At 56.7% G+C, this 17089-nt stretch overlaps 1 protein-coding gene across 2 annotated transcripts in view; it reads left to right on the top strand.

Annotated features, from left to right (window-relative positions):
* The window catches only part of PPP6R2 (protein phosphatase 6 regulatory subunit 2), a 58110-nt gene extending 41556 nt beyond the window's left edge, over positions 1–16554 (top strand). For both annotated transcript variants that reach the window (XM_064703143.1, XM_064703141.1), the window contains exons 13-24: positions 1459–1574; positions 2528–2613; positions 2908–2988; positions 3335–3432; positions 5325–5382; positions 6189–6316; positions 7161–7318; positions 9595–9748; positions 10118–10206; positions 10654–10834; positions 15215–15361; positions 15997–16554. In XM_064703143.1, coding sequence (XP_064559213.1) covers positions 1459–1574; positions 2528–2613; positions 2908–2988; positions 3335–3432; positions 5325–5382; positions 6189–6316; positions 7161–7318; positions 9595–9748; positions 10118–10206; positions 10654–10834; positions 15215–15361; positions 15997–16048 — 1348 coding nt within the window. In that variant the 3' untranslated portion in view covers positions 16049–16554. The remainder of the gene's footprint in view (positions 1–1458; positions 1575–2527; positions 2614–2907; positions 2989–3334; positions 3433–5324; positions 5383–6188; positions 6317–7160; positions 7319–9594; positions 9749–10117; positions 10207–10653; positions 10835–15214; positions 15362–15996) is intronic.
* Positions 16555–17089: the final 535 nt, after the last annotated feature.

Raw genomic sequence — 17089 nt, 5'->3', positions numbered from 1 at the left:
ACTGGAATTGTTTAGGCCATAATTGGTGGATTGAGATCTGGATTACATTTTTTTGTTGTTGGTGTGGTTTGGGGTTTTGGGTTTTTGGTTCCTTGTCCACATAAGGAATTTTACTGGGCATTTCCTTGCCCAGTTCTGTAGGACCAAAAATATCCCTGGGTGCTGCTTGGGAGTTTTCCTGATTAAACCAGAAAGGAGCCAGAGCTCATCCCCATTTCCTGCCAGAGTTCCAGTCACCACCACGCTGGAAAGAATCTGAATGGAAGGAAAAAAATAGGGATTGAAGCAGAGGAATCTCAGCTGGGGCTTTGGGAAGGTGGAGTTTCCAGGAAGGTCCTTGGCTGCTCTCAGTGGGCAGATGGAGACCAGCAGGGGCTGCCCCTGATCCCTGGCAGTGCCAGGGCCAGGCTGGGCACTGGGGCTGGGCACACACTGGGGCAGTGGGAGGTGTCCCTGCCATGGCAGGGTGGCACTGCAGGGGCTCTGGGGTCCCTGCCCACCCAACCCATTCCCTGGGCTGCTTTGGAGCACGGCTTCACTCTGCAGGAAGGGAAGCAGTGAGGAGCCAGAGCAGGGGCTCAGGGCTGCTCGGGCTCTGTGTTGGGGACTGGTTTTATCCCAGGGGGAATCCCATGCTTGGATGGGATGTCTTCTGTTCCGGGGGAGTCACTGCTGCAATCCCAGTCCCACCCTGGAGCTCTGCCTGTAGCTGTAGATCCTTAACTTTGGCAGTTTTCTTCCCTGGGAATTACAGTCAGATTTATTCCTGCACCTTTTCCATGTTTAGCTCCTTGTTTGGAGGCCTTCCCATGTTACCTGAGTGGGAGGAGGGATCCCAAAACAGGGCAAAATGAGGGAAGGTCCCTGTCCTGGGGGTGAGCTCACCCCATCCTGCCAGAGCAGGGCTGATCCCTGTGTGGGGCTGAAATTCTGTGGCCACTGGGGCAAGAATGCTGTGGCCATTGTGGCTGGAATTCTGTGGCCAGTGGGGCAGGAATGCTGTGGCCATTGGGGCAGGAATGCTGTGGCCATTGGGGCAGGAATGCTGTGGCCAGTGGGGCAGGAATGCTGTGGCCATTGGGGCAGGAATGCTGTGGCCATTGTGGCAGGAATGCTGTGGCCAGTGGGGCAGGAATGCTGTGGCCATTGGGGCAGGAATGCTGTGGCCAGTGGGGCAGGAATGCTGTGGCCAGTGGGGCAGGAATTCTGTGGCCAGTGGGTCAGTAATGCTGTGGCCAGTGGGGCAGGAATGCTGTGGCCAGTGGGGCAGGAATGCTGGGGCCATTCCCAGGGCTCTGTCCTGGCTCTGTGGTTATCCTGGCTCCATGGGCATCCATCCCAGCTCCATGGGTGTCCTGGCTCCATGGGTGTCCCAGTTCCATGGGTATCCCAGCTCTCTGGGTATCCCAGCTCCGAGGGTGTCCCGGCTCCGTGGGTAGCGGCTGCTCTCTGTTCCAGGGCAGAGGGCGGCAGGAGGAGAGGGAACATGGGGCACCTGACCCGCATCGCCAACGCCGTGGTGCACAACATGGAGAAGGGGCCCATGCAGGCCCAGATCAGTGACTTCATCAAAGGTACCGCCTGCTCCTTCTCCTTCTCCTTCTCCTTCTCCTTCTCCTTCTCCTTCTCCTTCTCCTTCTCCTTCTCCTTCTCCTTCTCCTTCTCCTTCTCCTTCTCCTTCTCCTTCTCCTTCTCCTTCTCCTTCTCCTTCTCCTTCTCTTCCTTCACTTTTCACTGCTCTCCAGGGAAAAATAACTCTTGGGAGCTCCAGGGAGGGCTCATTTGCAGGTATTTCCTCAAGATCCTTTCCCATTGGAAAGTGTTCCCAGGGAAATCCCACAATATTCTCATCATTTAAAGTATGGTGAGACCCCATGTGGCTGCTCCTGGTTTTCACACAGTGAGGTTAAGATTGGACAGTGGGAGGTGTCCCTGTCATGGCAGGGGTGGCACTGGATGGGCTTTGAGGTCCCTTCCCACCCAGCCCATTCAATGATTCCATGGCTCTGTGAGGAAAGAGACACGAGGTGGTGTCCCCAGAGGCCCCAGATGTGCTCACCAGGGATATTCCCATTGCCAGGCTGTGTCCATCCTGCCCTCACTGGATCCACTTGGAGAACTGGTTTTGTCAGATGGGCTTGGGTGGGAAGAAGGAAGATTTTCCATTTTCCACATTTTCCATCCCCACTGCTCAGCCCCTGCCGGGCTAGGAAGGGGCACAGCTGGGCAGTGACAATGTGGGGGCACAATCTTCTGCTTGTTTCTCCTTTTATTATTCCCCCATTTCCCTGCCTCAGCCCTCAAGTTCTGCTCACCTTGGTGCTCCCAGCTGTGCTGGGCTGGGAGGGATGGGAGGGGAAGGTGCCCTCGGCCCCCAGGAGAAAAGGGAAGTCCCAAGCAGAGCTGGAGCCTGCTCGGGGTTGTTCCCAGCAAGGCGAGAGAGGCTGTGAGCCCTTAGCCCAGGTGAGTCCCCAGGGAGTTGAGCTGGCTCAGAGCTCCCATGGTTTCTGTGTCCCTCTCATTCCAGAGCTGCCTGAGGACTGCAGGGGCAGGTGGGAGAGTTTTGTGGAGGAGACGCTGACGGAGACAAACCGGAGAAACACGGTGGATCTGGTGAGTTGGTCACTCCAGTGCCTGCTGGGCTTCCCCTAACAGAAAAAAAGGGATATTCCTGGTTTTTCTCATTTTCCTTCTTTTGCTGAAGAGTGCTTCAAGGCAGAGTAGAAAGCATTTCCATAAACGTGTTTCATAACAGTCCTTCAGCAGGGCTGATCTGTGGTGCTGAGCTGGTCCCTGGGATTCCTTGGGGCAGCTCCTGCCTGGGCAGGAGTTGGGGCTTTGGTGGAACTGAAACATTGGAGCTTTTCCAGCTTTCCCTGGTTCCCTGACTGGTTTGTGCTTTCCCAGGTGAGCACCCACCACCTGCACTCCTCCAGCGAGGATGAGGACATTGAAAATGCTTTTCCCAACGAGCTCACTCTCCAGCAGGTGAGTTGGGAGCATCTTCACTATTGCCAGGAAACTCACTGCTCCAGCTGCCTTTGGTCCATCCTGGTGCGGAGCAGCCTCCTGAACTCTGCTCCCAGTCTGTGTTCAGCTCCTTTGGGCTTTCCCAGAGCAGTTCCATGGCCTGGGATCCACGTGGGAGCAGGGCAGGAGGCATCAATCAGGGTGGGAATCCCAGAGCTCTGTGTGACCCTGCGCTGGGAAGGGTCAGAGGGAGGGCTTCACACTCTTCCCTGGGATTTTAGTGCTCTCCTGGAGGAGCTCCACTGACTGTTTCTGGAATGTCTCTGGACACCCCATTGATGGATTTTTTGGGATCCCTTCCCAGGCCTTCTCCGAGTACCAGATCCAGCAGATGACGGCCAATTTTGTGGATCAGTTTGGCTTCAATGATGAGGAGTTTGCAGACCAGGATGACAACATCAAGTGAGTCTGCGGGTGTTTGGTGGCAGCACCGAGTGAGTCTGGGGGTGATTGGCATTTCAGCCTCTTTGCATCCCATCCTCCCTCTGCTTCAGGTTTGCAAATGAGCCTTGTTATCCCTCCTCAGGTTGTAAACAGCTCCTTGTTTTCCAGGAGCCCAGCCTGATCTCCAGAGCCAGGTGGAGAAGCAAGGAAAAGTATTCTTTCATTTCAAAGAGGGATATTTGAAATAAAGCAGGCAACTGTTGTCCAGCCCTGGTCTGGAATGAGTTTAAAGACAAAGCATGAGAGCAAACTCTGGGCAGTTAAACAGATCTTTTCCAAGGAATTAAATCCTTATTGGAAGGAGGAGTGAAGAGACAGTGCTCTGATGGAATCCGTGGAAAATGCAGCCATTTTCCCTCTCCTGAGGAAGGGAGCAGGGATGATCAGGAGCAGTGGCATTTCTGGGAGACAGGGAAGGGGATTCAGTGTTACACAACTTGGTGAATCCAGAGCTCAGAATTTGCTGCTTTTACAGAATTCCTTTAATCCCATTAAAGCTGCAGCTCATCCTCTCTCCTTAGAAATGTACCTGGCACTGGGATTATCCCAGTGGCCATAACAGTCCTGAAATTGGGACCAGTTATGGACAGAACAGTGCTCCAGGGGGTCCCAGTGCTCCTGGGTTTGTCTGCATCCCGGGAATTCCTTGGGATCCAAGGCAGCACCTCTGCCCTTCCCATCCAGGGGTTTTCCTGAGCCTCAGAGATGTCAGAAACTTGATAAGGCCAAAAAGTTCTAGAATAGAATCAGAGTTGAAATGAACAGAAATGATTCTGTTCTACACATCAATATTTTTTTAAAAATAAAATAAAATAAAGACTTTTCACTGCTGGCAAATACAGCCCCATGTGAGTGAGGGGCAGGGAGGAGTTAAATCCCTGTGGAGCTGCCCCAGGGGCCTCGTGCCAGGTGTAACATGAACACGAAACTGGAAGAAGTCTGCGTGGCATGTTGTAGCTCTGTTTGTGATTGGAAAAGGAGAATGTCCTGCAAAACCAGGAATATTGTGGGAATGGTGCTCCCTGCCAGCTGTGTCCAGGTGGTGGACACTGGGCTGGAAGTGAATTGGAATATTTAAGGACTATCAGTCATGTGTCAATGTCCCTAGAACTGCAGGGGTATTGAACAGGAGAGTCTTTCAAAGAAAATGACACTGGAAAAGCTACAGATCCATGAGTGGGGAGTGGACGCTTCCTGAATCCAAACTCTGGGAATTGGGAATTTCTGGGCCTGCAGCACCCTCTGCTGTTCCCACAGGGGCTCCCCTGCCTTGAACTGGGAATTGGGTCATCGGGGATATTCACATCCTGGGATATTCACAGAGCAGCACACCTTGGGCTTTGGGACTGAGATTCACAGAACCCCAGGATCCCTGGGGCTGGAAAAGCCCTCCCAGCCCATCCAGTCCCAGCTGTGCCCAGTGCCCACCTTGTCCCCAGCCCAGAGCCCTGAGTGCCACCTCCAGGAACTCCTTGGACACCTCCAGAGATGGAGACTCCAAATTTCCCCTGCTGAGGCCTGACCCCCTTTCCATGGGGAAATACCTGCTGGTGCCCACCCTGAGCTGCCCTGGCCCAGCCTGGGGCCGCTCCCTCTGCTCCTGTCCCTGTTCCCTGGAGCACAGCCCGACCCCCCAGCTGCCCCCAGGAATCCCCTGCAGTGCTGCCCTGCCATGGGCAGGGGATGTTCTAGGCTGGAATAAGCCTTCCCTCGGTGAGGGGCACCGTGGGCAGGAGCGGCTGTGCAGGGCCCCCAGCCCGGGAGTGGCTCTGGCCCTGCTGCTGTCCCTGCGGGCAGCGCGGGCTCCTGGGAGCCACCCCTGAGGCTCTTCCCTCCCTCCTCCCTCCCAGCGCTCCCTTTGACCGCATCGCCGAGATCAACTTCAACATCGACGCTGACGACGACAGCGTGAGTGGGCTGGGGCTGGGGCTGGGCTCAGGGGGCTGCTGCAAAGGTGCTGCTGGCACAGCAGAGCTTGGGGGCCTTGGGCAGTGCAGAGGGGCCTGAGAGAGCCGGGCACTGCTGCCCCTCAGGGCTTCCTGCCAGGAAATGTTCCTTCCTTCTGAGGCACAGAGGGAATCTTCCTCCCTCCCTGCAGTGCCAATCTGCTCTTAGAATCATGGAATCCTGGGATGGGTTCGGTGGGAGAGGACCTCAGAGCCCCTCCAGTGCCACCCATGGCAGGGACACCTCCCACTGTGCCAGGCTGCTCCAGCCCCAGTGCCCAGCCTGGCCTTGGGCACTGCAGGGATCAGGGGCAGCCCCAGCTGCTCTGGCAATGCCAGCCCAGGCAGGAATTGCTCATTGCCAAGATGCCACCCATGGCTGCCCTCTGGCAGTGGGAGCCATTCCCTGGGTGCTGTCCCTGCAGGCCTTGTCCCCAGTCCCCCTGCAGGCCCTGCCAGGGGCTCTGAGATGTCTCTGTATTCCTCTCCTGTGCAGGTGAGCACCCCCAGCTCTCCCAGCTTTAGATCATCTTCCAGACACAGATTAGGGAAGCATAGGCAGAGAAGGATTTCTCATGGATCTAAACATTGCCAGGCTGTTCCTGGCCTTTCCTGCTTTATTGCCCCAAAGCAAAGCAGCAGCTGGACTGTGGTGATCCCAGGTGGTCCCAGTTCCTGAGCAGAGCTGGATTTGGTCAGCCCTGAGCCTTGGGCTTAAAGCAGTGTCTCCAGAGAGCGTGTGCCATGTGGTTTCTCTTTGGTCTGCAGCCCAACGCCTCCCTGTTCGAGGCCTGCTGCAACGAGCGCATCCAGCAGTTCGACGACAACGAGGAGGAGGAGGATATCTGGGAGGAGAAGGACATCTCCTACGCCACCCAGGTCAAGTCCAGGACACGGTAAGGTGAAAGCAGAACTCTGATTTTCCCCCTGCTGCTGGGAATCTGCACATTTCAGTCCAGGCCAGGAGGAATTCCTTGGGTTTTGTGTCATTTTGGGGCTGTGAGGTTTTGTCTGACACAACCCTGAGCACTTTCCCTGCCACTTGTGCTGGGGGTTCTCCTGAACTGGAGACAGATCCAGTTCAAGGGAATTCATTAACAATGGGGACACCTAATGAGTGAGTCTTCCATCAAACACATTAAAAACCCCCACCCTTAGTGTGAAACACTTGGAATTTGCTCCTTCTCTCATCCTTGGAGAGGAGGAGGAGGAGGAGGAGGTGAGACTGAGGGGAGTGGGCAGAACATTCTTTCTCAGAACATTCAAATCAGAAAAGTGAGAACAAGAGGCCTCCCAGGGGCATCTCGGGCTTTGAAATAATTTTTCATCCCTTTGACAGAGCCACTCATTAAAATAAAGTTATTTCCATAATTCTCAATCTGCAATTTGATCAAAGGAAACAGAGAAAACATCCAAGACTTCCCTGTGTCCTTGCCAAGCATCAACAGCCTCAGGTCCTGCCTGGGTATGGGGTGGGCTCCACGCCAGTGTCTGTCCCCTCTCTGAGCACTGGTTTGTGTGGTGTCCCCAGCCCTGGCTCTGTCCTGCACCTCCAGGGAATGCTGGCAGCAAAGCCCTCAGGAATCTGGGGGAATCTCTCTGTGCACCCAGGAGTGCCTGAGCCCTCGGGGGAAACACTTTGGGGGAAACAGCCCTGGCAGAGGCTCTGGGCTGCCTCCCCAGGGACAGGGAGGAGGAGCTGCGGCATCCAGGCGTGGCTCATTCCCAGTTCCCGTTCAGGTTTGGAGCCTCACAGACGTCAGAGAGCTCCAAGAGTGACCTGGAGAACGGGGACCACGACGGCAGCGTGGACTCGGAGGAGGAGGAGGAGCGGCCCCCACCCCCCTCCCCACACAAGGGCAGCGCCCCGGAGCAGAAGGACTCAGACTCCTGCCAAGGTACCGGGCTTGGGAGCACCTCCCTGGGGCTGCAGGGGTCACAGCAGCACTGGCCAGGGGAAACCGGGGTGTCAGGGCTCCCCTTGTGCCTCTGGAGTCCTGGAGCTGCAGCCCTGTCCAGCACTGCCCTTGTGTCAGGCAGCCCCACAGGGAGAATCCCAGGGAAGGGGTCCCTGCCCGTGGCAGGGCTTGGAATGAGAGGGGCTGTAAGGTCCCCTCACACCCAAGCCATTCCATGGTTCTGTGGCTCCCTGAATCCCAGCTCCTTCAGTGCAAATCCCAGTCAAAGCAGCAGTGCAGGGATGTGACCTGAACTCGTCCCATCCCGGACAGGAGTTGTGTGTGCCCACCTTTGCCAGTGTCTCCACACCCTCATCCCTGCCTGTTCTGCTTTTCCAGCCGTGCTCTGCCTGTGGCAGTCCCATCCCTACAGTGACTGGAGCAGGAGTGCAGAGGGACAGGCTTTTCCTGGAATCCCAGGAATGGTTCATGTGGGCAGGGACCCCAGAGCCCCTGCAGTGCCACCCCTGCCATGGCAGGGACAGCTCCCACTGTGCCAGGCTGCTCCAGCCCCAGTGCCCAGCCTGGCCTTGGGCACTGCAGGGATCAGGGGCAGCCCCAGCTGCTCTGGCAATGCCAGCCCAGCCCCTGCCCACCCTCCCAGACAGGAATTCCTTCCTAAGATGCCATCTAAACCTGGGGCTCAAGCCATTCCCTGTGTCCTGTCCCTCCAGGCCCCTGTACATTGTCATTTTTCGTCTTGTCTGCTCCCTTCAGGGATTTTCACAACTCTGTGTAAATGACAACATGGGAATGCTGGACATACATGGTGCTGTCAGCAGAACAATTCCAAGGGACAAAACACTTTCCCAACCATCCATTTTCCCATGCTTTTTGAATTCTGTACAGTTTTTTTCTCTGGGTGCTGCCTTTGTGTTGTCACTGTGAGCACCAGGCAGGGTTATCCCAGGTTCTCTGCACCCCTTTGGAAGTGTCAGATAATTCCAGTCCATTGGGAATAACCAGTATGAACCACCCAGTCCCAGTGGGCTCTGTGTGTGGCAGCCCAGTCACCCTCTGGAGACTCAGCTGGAATTTGGGATCAGTTTTGGGGATGCAGCCCGGGGAGGGGCTCTCCTGCCTGGTTCTGTTCCTGCAGAGCTCTGAATCCTCCCTCTTCCCTGGGGAAAGCTAAGGAAAAATGCTGTTCCAAAGGTGGCATTTGTAGGACTGGAAGTAGGAAGTGGGAGTAGAAGTGGAAGGAGGTTCTGGAGGAGGAATTGTCCAGGACTGTAAAAAAAAGCAATGGGTGATTTTTAGGATCTTAAATATTGGAATCCATTGATCAGTTCTTTACCTGAAACACAACCATTGGAGATGGAGATGGCAGCTTTTGGCAGGGAACTGAGGGGCTTGGACCTGGAAATCACTGGCTTGGGGGATGAAGCCACTTGTGGTGTCATTGATCTCCACAGATACCTCTCAGGGATAAACACCTGCAGAGGGATTTCTGTGGGACACAGGCGGGTGTGCAAGGGGGGCCCTGGGATGGGTCACTGTGTCCCTGGGATCCCGGGGATGTTCCTGGGATGTTCCTGGGATGTCCCTGGGATGTCCCTGGGATCCCAAGGATGTTCCTGGGTTGCGATGTCCCTGGGATGCCCTTGGGATCCAAGGATGTTCCTGGCTGGGTTGTTATGTCCTGGGATGTCCCTGGGATCCCTAGGGTGTCCCTGGGTGGGTTGCTGTGTCCCTGGGATCCCAGGGGTGCTCCTGGGTGGGATGTCCCTGGGATGTCCCTGGGATCCCAAGGATGTTCCTGGGATGGGTTGCTGTGTCTCTGGGATGTCCCTGGGATCCCTAGGGTGTCCCTGGATGGGTTGTTGTGTCCCTGGGATCCCTGGCATGTCCCTGGGCTGGGTTGCTGTGTCCCTGGGATGTCCCTGGGATCCCTAGGGTGTCCCTGGGTGGGTTGCTGTGTCCCTGGGATCCCAGGGTGCTCCTGGGCTGGGTCACTGTCCCTGGAATCCTGGGATGTTCCTGGGCTGGGTTGCTGTGTCTCTGGGATGTCCCTGGGATCCCTGGCATGGCCCTGGGCTGGGTTGCTGTGTCCCTGGGATGTCCCTGGGATCCCTAGGGTGCCCCTGGGTGGGTTGCTGTGTCCCTGGGATCCCTGGCATGGCCCTGGATTGTCCCTGGGGTCCCTGCTGTGTCCCTGGGGTGCTCGTGGCCGGCTGAGGCTGGGCTGGCAGCCAGGCTGTGGTGTGTGTCCCCAGGGGCTGGCTGGACGGCCGTGTTCGAGCCCGCGGGCCCCACGCCGCCCGTGGCCATGGACGTGGGCTCCAGCGTGTGGGACTCGGCCGCCCCGCAGAGCAGCGCCCCGGAGGAGAAGGGCTGGGCCAAGTTCACAGACTTCCAGCCTTTCTGCTGGTAAGAGCCACGAATTCCAGCTCCCCTGGGGCTTGGGAATGGGGGAGTATTTAGGACATGTTTTGATGGAGTGCCTGGCTGTAATCCTTTCTTCTTCCCCTTCCCATCGCTTCCCTTTTGTTGTTTAATGCTGTCTGATGATCCTGGATCAGGGTTCCTTTGTGCTTCCCAGTGCTTCCCAGTGCTCCTGACTGGGGTGGGACACAGCCCCGCTTTCTGTGTCCTCACTGGGGTAGAGAGCCAGGAAATAAGGTTTAGAGCCATTCAGAACAGTGATGGGAAGGAAGAGCAGGGCCGGTGGCTGCTCCTGGGGCTGTTGGAGGCTCTGGGGTGATCCTGGCTCCGTGCTCAGGGCTCTTCCCTCCCCAGCTCCGAGTCGGGCCCTCGCTGCAGCTCCCCCGTGGACACCGAGAGCGGCGGCACCGACGGGACCCCGGCGCAGGGCCAGGACAAGAACTGTGAGTGACCCTGGGCCACACGGGGTGCTCCCAGCCCCTGGGAACCCTGCATGGAGCCCCTGGGGCAGGAGAAACCTCCCTGCAGGGCCCCTGCCCTGAGCGCTCCCTGTGGGATCAGTGAAGGAAACAAAGGCAGAGATCCCCAGGGTTTGTTGGGACAGTGTCAGCAGGGAAGGGATGGAGCTGCAGTGGGTTGGAGCTGATATCACAGGCACACTTCATTTCTCCCTGGTGGTGTCCCAGGCCAGGCTGCATGGGGCTGGGAGCACTCTGGGACAGTGGAAGGTGTCCCTGCCCATGGTGGCACTGGGTGGGCTTCGAGATCCTTCCCGCCCACCCCATCCCACGATTCCCAGACCATCTGCAGTGGCTGCAGGCCCTGTTTGACCCCTCGGGCCAGTGCAGGGAGCTTTCCCGAGGTTCCAGTGTGGGCTGTTCCTCCCCCAGCCAGCACTGCTGCCTCTCCCTGTGTGTGGAACGCGTGTGGGACACGGAAGGCACCGCTGGTGGCCTTGGACAGCAGCTCCTCGGGCAGCTCCGAGAGCGACGACGACGACGACGACAAGGCCAAGGCTGGCACGGAATCCACGGCACAGGAGCCCAGCAAGGACAGGGCAGCTCCCTCCAGGTGGGAAGGGATCTGTGTGGGCTGGGACAGTCCCTGGGCTGGGATGGCCCCACGTGGTTCCAGTGTCCCTTCTCCTGTGGGCTCTGTGTCCCGGTATCCCTTGGGAGCAGGTCCTGCCCTGGCATGGCACGGGGGCGCTGAGGGACGAATTTAGCACAGGGTTACTCCAAGGAAGGGTTGGGGCTCCTTTGGGCACTCCAGTGTCACAGGAGCATCTCTGTCCCCGTCCTTTGGGCACTCCAGTGTCACAGGAGCATCTCTGTCCCCGTCCTTTGGGCACTCCAGTGTCACAGGAGCATCTCTGTCCTTTGGGCACTCCAGTGTCACAGGAGGATCTCTGTCCCCGTCCTTTGGGCCACTCCAGTGTCACAGGAGCATCTCTGTCCCGTCCTTTGTGTCACTCCAGTGTCACAGGAGCATCTCTGTCCTTTGGGCACTCCAGTGTCACAGGAGGATCTCTGTCCCCGTCCTTTGGGCCACTCCAGTGTCACAGGAGCATCTCTGTCCCCGTCCTTTGTGTCACTCCAGTGTCACAGGAGCATCTCTGTCCTTTGGGCACTCCAGTGTCACAGGAGCATCTCTGTCCCCGTCCTTTGGGCCACTCCAGTGTCACAGGAGCATCTCTGTCGCTGTCCTTTGGGTCACTCCAGTGTCACAGGAGCATCTCTGTCCTTTGGGCACTCCAGTGTCACAGGAGCATCTCTGTCCCCGTCCTTTGGGCACTCCAGTGTCACAGGAGCATCTCTGTCCCTGTCCTTTGGGCACTCCAGTGTCACAGGAGCATCTCTGTCCCCATCCTTTGGGCCACTCCAGTGTCACAGGAGCATCTCTGTCCCCGTCCTTTGGGCACTCCAGTGTCACAGGAGCATCTCTGTCCCCGTCCTTTGGGCACTCCAGTGTCACAGGAGCATCTCTGTCTCTGTCCTTTGTGTCACTCCAGTGTCACAGGAGCATCTCTGTCCCTGTCCTTTGTGTCACTCCAGTGTCACAGGAGGATCTCTGTCCATGATCTGGGATCAGACCCAGAGCAGGATCTGGGTGGGATCGCTCAGAAAAGCAGATAAAGGCTCCCATGGGATCCTCCTGCAGCCATGGGGGGAAGGTTTAACCCACTCAGGTTCCCATTTTCCCCTCAGTGTCGAAGGCATTCAGTGATAAAAGCACCAGGAAAGGCTGGAGCAGATCCAGGGATTGGGCAGGTTTGTAGGAATTGGATCCTCAGTCCAGCCTGCTCCAATCACAGAGGATGAGCTGCAGCCCAGCCCAGTCAGCATCTGCTGCATCCACAGAGATTTTACTCAGTTCTGAGGTTTCTCCTCATACTCTTCCGTGGATTTCCTCGTGTTTCTTACCTGAGTCCCTGGGTTTGTGCACCTGACTCAGGATCAGGAGTTTCCTTCAGCAATGCTTGGTGACACTTTGGGGTCATCCCTGGGTGTGCTCAGCCAGCAGCAGCTCCTGGGGGCCTGGGGGCTGGGAAACCACTGGGATTGCAGAATTCCCTGGAATTAGGGCAGGAGTTATCCCAGGGTCTGTTAGGTTGGAAGCAGCTCATTCTGAGAAACGCATTAATTCTGATAATTGCATTAATTCTGATAAATACAGTTGATTTTGATAAATGCATTAGTTCTGATAAATGCATTAATTTAGATAAATGGATTCATTTTGATAAACACAGGTAATTTTGATACATTTCAGTTTGATAAATGCATTAGTTCCAAGAAATGCATTAATTGTGATAAATGCACTCTGTGTGCCTGGGAGTGGCCTGGCTGTGGCTTGGTGGGCAGCAGAGGGTGAGGGAGGGCACAGCAGTTCCAGCTGTGCTGAAACAGCCTCTCCTTCTCTGGGGTTGTGTGGAGTTGGATCCATTGGATCTGATCCAAGCTGTGCTCCAGGTGCTCTTGCTGCCCTGGCCCATGGTGGGGGCACAGCAGGACCTTGCCTGGGGCTGGCAGGGTTCCCAGTAGGATCAGGGGATGTCCTGAACTGGACTCACAGCTGCCCAGATAGCCCAGCAATCCCAGTGTTGTCCAGGCATTCCTGGGGCTCTGGAGCTGTGCCCATTCCCTGGGGAGCTGTTCCAGTGCCCAGCAAGAGCCTTTCCTGATAGCCCAGCTAACCCTCCCTGACCCAGCTCCAGCTCTTCCTGTTCCTGTGTCCATCCTCTTCCCTGCTTTCCTGGCTGGAGGGAAGTGGTGGTTCCTGGTTTGGCACATTGGGAATGTTTTCCTCTCCAGACAAGTGTCTGTAGCACGTTCCATAGGGATAAAGCTTCCCAAAGCTGCCTGCCTTTGCCTGCCTGCTGATTCCATGGTGGCACAGAGCACCCAGGGCCTCCCTGACAGGTGTCTGTGGCTCTCCACAGCTGTGTCCATGGCCAGAGATGCCAGGGGAAGCTGTGGGAGGACAGGGGCACTGGAGCTGCTCCAGGCCTGGGCTCCCACAGGGAATCACCACCCAGAGCCCTCCCAGACCACTCTGCCTGCAGTGGGAATATCCATTTCTTGCCACGTTCCTTAATGATTCCAGGGAAATCAGGAGCATTTTGGAGTCACTCTGTGGCTTGTGACTCTCCAAGCACTTCCCCAATACCTGCACCAAACCCCATTCCTGTTGCTGTAGGAGCAGTTTTTCCATCCCCTTGTGCCCCTGGAATAACTGGAATCCACACAGGGATCTCTGATTCTCCTTGGAGCTGCTCAGGGACTCAGGGTTTTCCTTCCCCTTGTCCCTGGAATCCACGTTGGAGGTCTTTTATCCTTGGAGCTGCCCAAGGCCTCTGTGGATTCCATGGGGAGTCAGATGTTGCAGCCCAGATGTTCCACCCTCTGTGAGCCCCAGCCCAGCTCCCAGGGGGATCCTTCGGGAGCTGCAGCTCAGGAATTGCTCTCAGCTTCTCAGTTTGGATAGTTTGGATCCTGCTGCCCAGGAAGGTTTGGGGTCCCACCCCTGGGGGACCAGGGGACAACAGGACATCCCACACAAACTCCTTGTTTGGGTTGTGTCACCCCTGGGTGACATGGGGTGAGTGTCCAGCTGGGATTTTCCAGGAGCCCAGGGAAGGCAGAGAAATTCCCAAGCCCCTGCAGGTGCTCAGGTAACTCTGGAATCCTCCTGCCCTGGAAACTTCGGGGATTGGGCTTCACAAGTTTCTCTCTGAGCCATGGAAATGTCGAGCTCCGGTTTTTTGTGTGGGAAGTGGTTTTTTCCAGCGACATTCCTGGGAACACAGCTCCATCCCTGTGTCTCTCCAAGGTGTATTTTGGTACTTCTGAGGAGCTTGTGAGCCTGGAGAAAAGGGAGTGTTTGGATCTCATTATTCCTCATTTTAATGTCTTTTTTTTCAAGATAAGTGCTCCAGAAATAGAACCCCAGTCTCCAATCTCCATCACATGTCCAATTATCCAGCTGGGATTATTTTATTCCATAAACTCCCCCAGAGATGGTGACAGGATTCAGCTCAGCCCTCTCCAGCTTTCCTCCCTTTTGTGGAGGTTTGCTCTGGGAGAGAGGGAGAAAGAGTTGTTCTGGATGGAAACTGGGAAGAAAACATTCCTGGGGCAGCTCATCCTCTGCCTTGGAAGCCAGAAATGGGGTGTGCACAGAAATCCCTTCTCCAGCTGCAAATCTGGGTGGGTTTATTCCAAACAAGAGATTGGGAGGGTTTGCTCCTGCAGTTCTCCTTTCCCAGGATTTGAGCTTTGGTTGTGGGTGCCTCTCTGGGGACATTGTCCCTCAGGTGGCAGCTCCATGGTCCCTGGAGCGCCTTCAGCATGTTTGGATTCTGGACATCCAGTCCCTGGGCGTTTTCCTCCATGGGGTTTTAGGCCCTGCCCCTAAACCCAGGATTTTCTGGGTGTCCCAGAAGCCTGAGGAGCAGAGCAGTGTCTGTGCCCATGCCCGAGCAGAGCAGGGTCTGTGTCCATGCCCATAACAGAGCAGGGTCTGTGCCCATGCAGAGCAGAGCAGGGTCTGTGCCCATAACAGAGCAGAGCAGTGTCTGTGCCCATGCCGAGCAGAGCAGGGTCTGTGCCCATGCAGAGCAGAGCAGGGTCTGTGCCCATGCCCAAGCAGTGGCAGTGGGAATGGTGCTTTGGGAGCTCTCAGGCTGCATTTGCAGCAGGAGTTGGGAATGCCTCCCTCGAGGAGCTGTTCTGGTGTGTCCTGTTGGGTTTGGGACCCGGAGCCTCCAGGATGTGCCCGCTGATTTGAATCCCAGCTTGTTGCCAGTTCTCATTCCCGATGGGATCTTTAGGCCTGTGTGAGGAGAGCAGGAGGAATTTTGTTTTGCCCATTGGAATTTGAGCCCCATTCCAGCGTGAGTCTGCTTTTGCCCTGGGCTGAGCTGCACTGACGTGTCCCTGCCCTGTCCCACAGTGGCTCTGACGGAAAGGCTCCGGAGATGCTTCCCGCGGGCGACTCCGGTGCCCCCCGTGCCCGGAACAGCGCGGCCACGCACACGGACGGGCACCAGAGAGTGGCCACTGCTGTCACAACTGCCACAGAAACGGCCACGAGAGACAGGTGAGCGCAGAATCCTGGCATGGCTGGCTGGGCAGGGACCCCAGAGCCCCTGCAGTGCCACCCCTGCCATGGCAGGGACACCTCCCACTGTGCCAGGCTGCTCCAGCCCCAGTGCCCAGCCTGGCCCTGGGCACTGCAGGGATCAGGGGCAGCCCCAGCTGCTCTGGCAATGCCAGCCCAGGCAGGAATTGCTCATTGCCAAGATGCCACCCATGGCTGCCCTCTGGCAGTGGGAGCCATTCCCTGGGTGCTGTCCCTGCAGGCCTTGTCCCCAGTCCCCCTGCAGGCCCTGCCAGGGGCTCTCAGCTCTCCCTGACTGAACATTCCTGTCAGCCTGCCCTCATGGTAGAGACACCCCATCCCTCTGATCACCTTGGAAGAGGTTGGAAGCTTTTAGGTCTGTTCCTACCCATGCCATTCCCTGATTCCACGTTGATTTTCCCTGTAATATTCCATGAGGCACTGGGGGAGTTTCTCCACAGGGAGCTGAGAACACTTCCCTGGGCAGACAGAACACAACCAGAGGGAGAGGCTCAGGTCCCAGCAGAAAGGCGTTCCCAGGAGGGATGAAGGCAGTTTTGGGGCTCTCCTGGCCTGTCCCATGTCCCTAAGGCTGCTCCCTTTGGTGCCTGCAGGAGTGACGAGGCCTTGCCCTGCACCGAAGCCACGTTGAACGGCCCCGCTTGATGCCGCCGCCGCCCTGGGACGTGTGTGAGCCAGGCCAGGCTGCTCCCTGGTGATGCAATTTGTCAATTCTTTATTATTTTTTTTTTCATTTTAATTTTATTTTTTAATAAATGCTGCATTGATGAGAGCGAGCTGGCGTTCAGGACCAGACACGCAGATCCAACAGCACCGATCCGTTCGGAAAGACACTCGGCATTGTCGAAATGTAGCATTGAGTTCAGTCCTCACGGGAATGACGGGCTCTTCCCAAGCCTTCTGCCTGATTTGAGTTGTCCCCTTCCCCGTGCCCCTGGTTTTTGTTTTGGATTTGGGGTTCAGTGCTGTTTTCCCAGTGTTATTGCACACAGTATTCAGCTTCTCTTGGGAAGGTAGCAGGTCCAGCGGCGGCCGGGGCCAGCGCACAAATCCCGCAGCCGTGTGACCAAAGTTCCTGATGGAGCTGTCCTCGGGCAGCCTTTGCACCGCTTTGTAGAGCAATAAAGCCTTACCAGAAACATTTCACAGGAGAGGAGGAATGCCAACACTTCCGTGGGGGGAGCAGGGAGGGCTTGGATTGGGTTGGCAGGGCCGAGGCCGGGGTTGTCCCTGGCCAGAGCAGGGAGTGACGCTGAGGCCCGGCTGTCCAGGGAACGGGATGTCCCTGCACTCCAGCGCTGCTCCGGGCTCTCCATGGACACGTGGTGGATCAGGGCAGGGGCTGGGCCGGGCACAGGTGGCCTCTCCTGCCGATGGCCGTGCTGGCCGCAGGGAACCCTGCCCGCGAGGAGGTGACCAGGGGTTTGCTGGCTCTTTGGAGACTGAATTAATGTATTTGCAAATGATGATGGAAATCCTTTTTCTGTTTGTTTTGTTCTGTTTTTAAAGTTTTTAATGGATGCAGGAACAGCAACACTTTTGCACTTTGTACCTGGTGATGACAGCGTTGGGGGAGGGCATGGGAGAGCCCTGGGGGACATCTGGGTCCCTCGGGGGCGATGGGAGAGCAGGGCCAGGTGAGGGGAGCACCTGGAGCTGGGATATGGGATGTGGGATGTGGGATGT

Source organism: Zonotrichia leucophrys, chromosome 1A, assembly GCF_028769735.1.
Source record: "Zonotrichia leucophrys gambelii isolate GWCS_2022_RI chromosome 1A, RI_Zleu_2.0, whole genome shotgun sequence".
NCBI classification, from domain to species: Eukaryota; Metazoa; Chordata; class Aves; order Passeriformes; family Passerellidae; genus Zonotrichia; species Zonotrichia leucophrys.
Note: the sequence above shows the minus strand (reverse complement) of the source record. Positions and strands in the feature narration are given on the sequence as shown.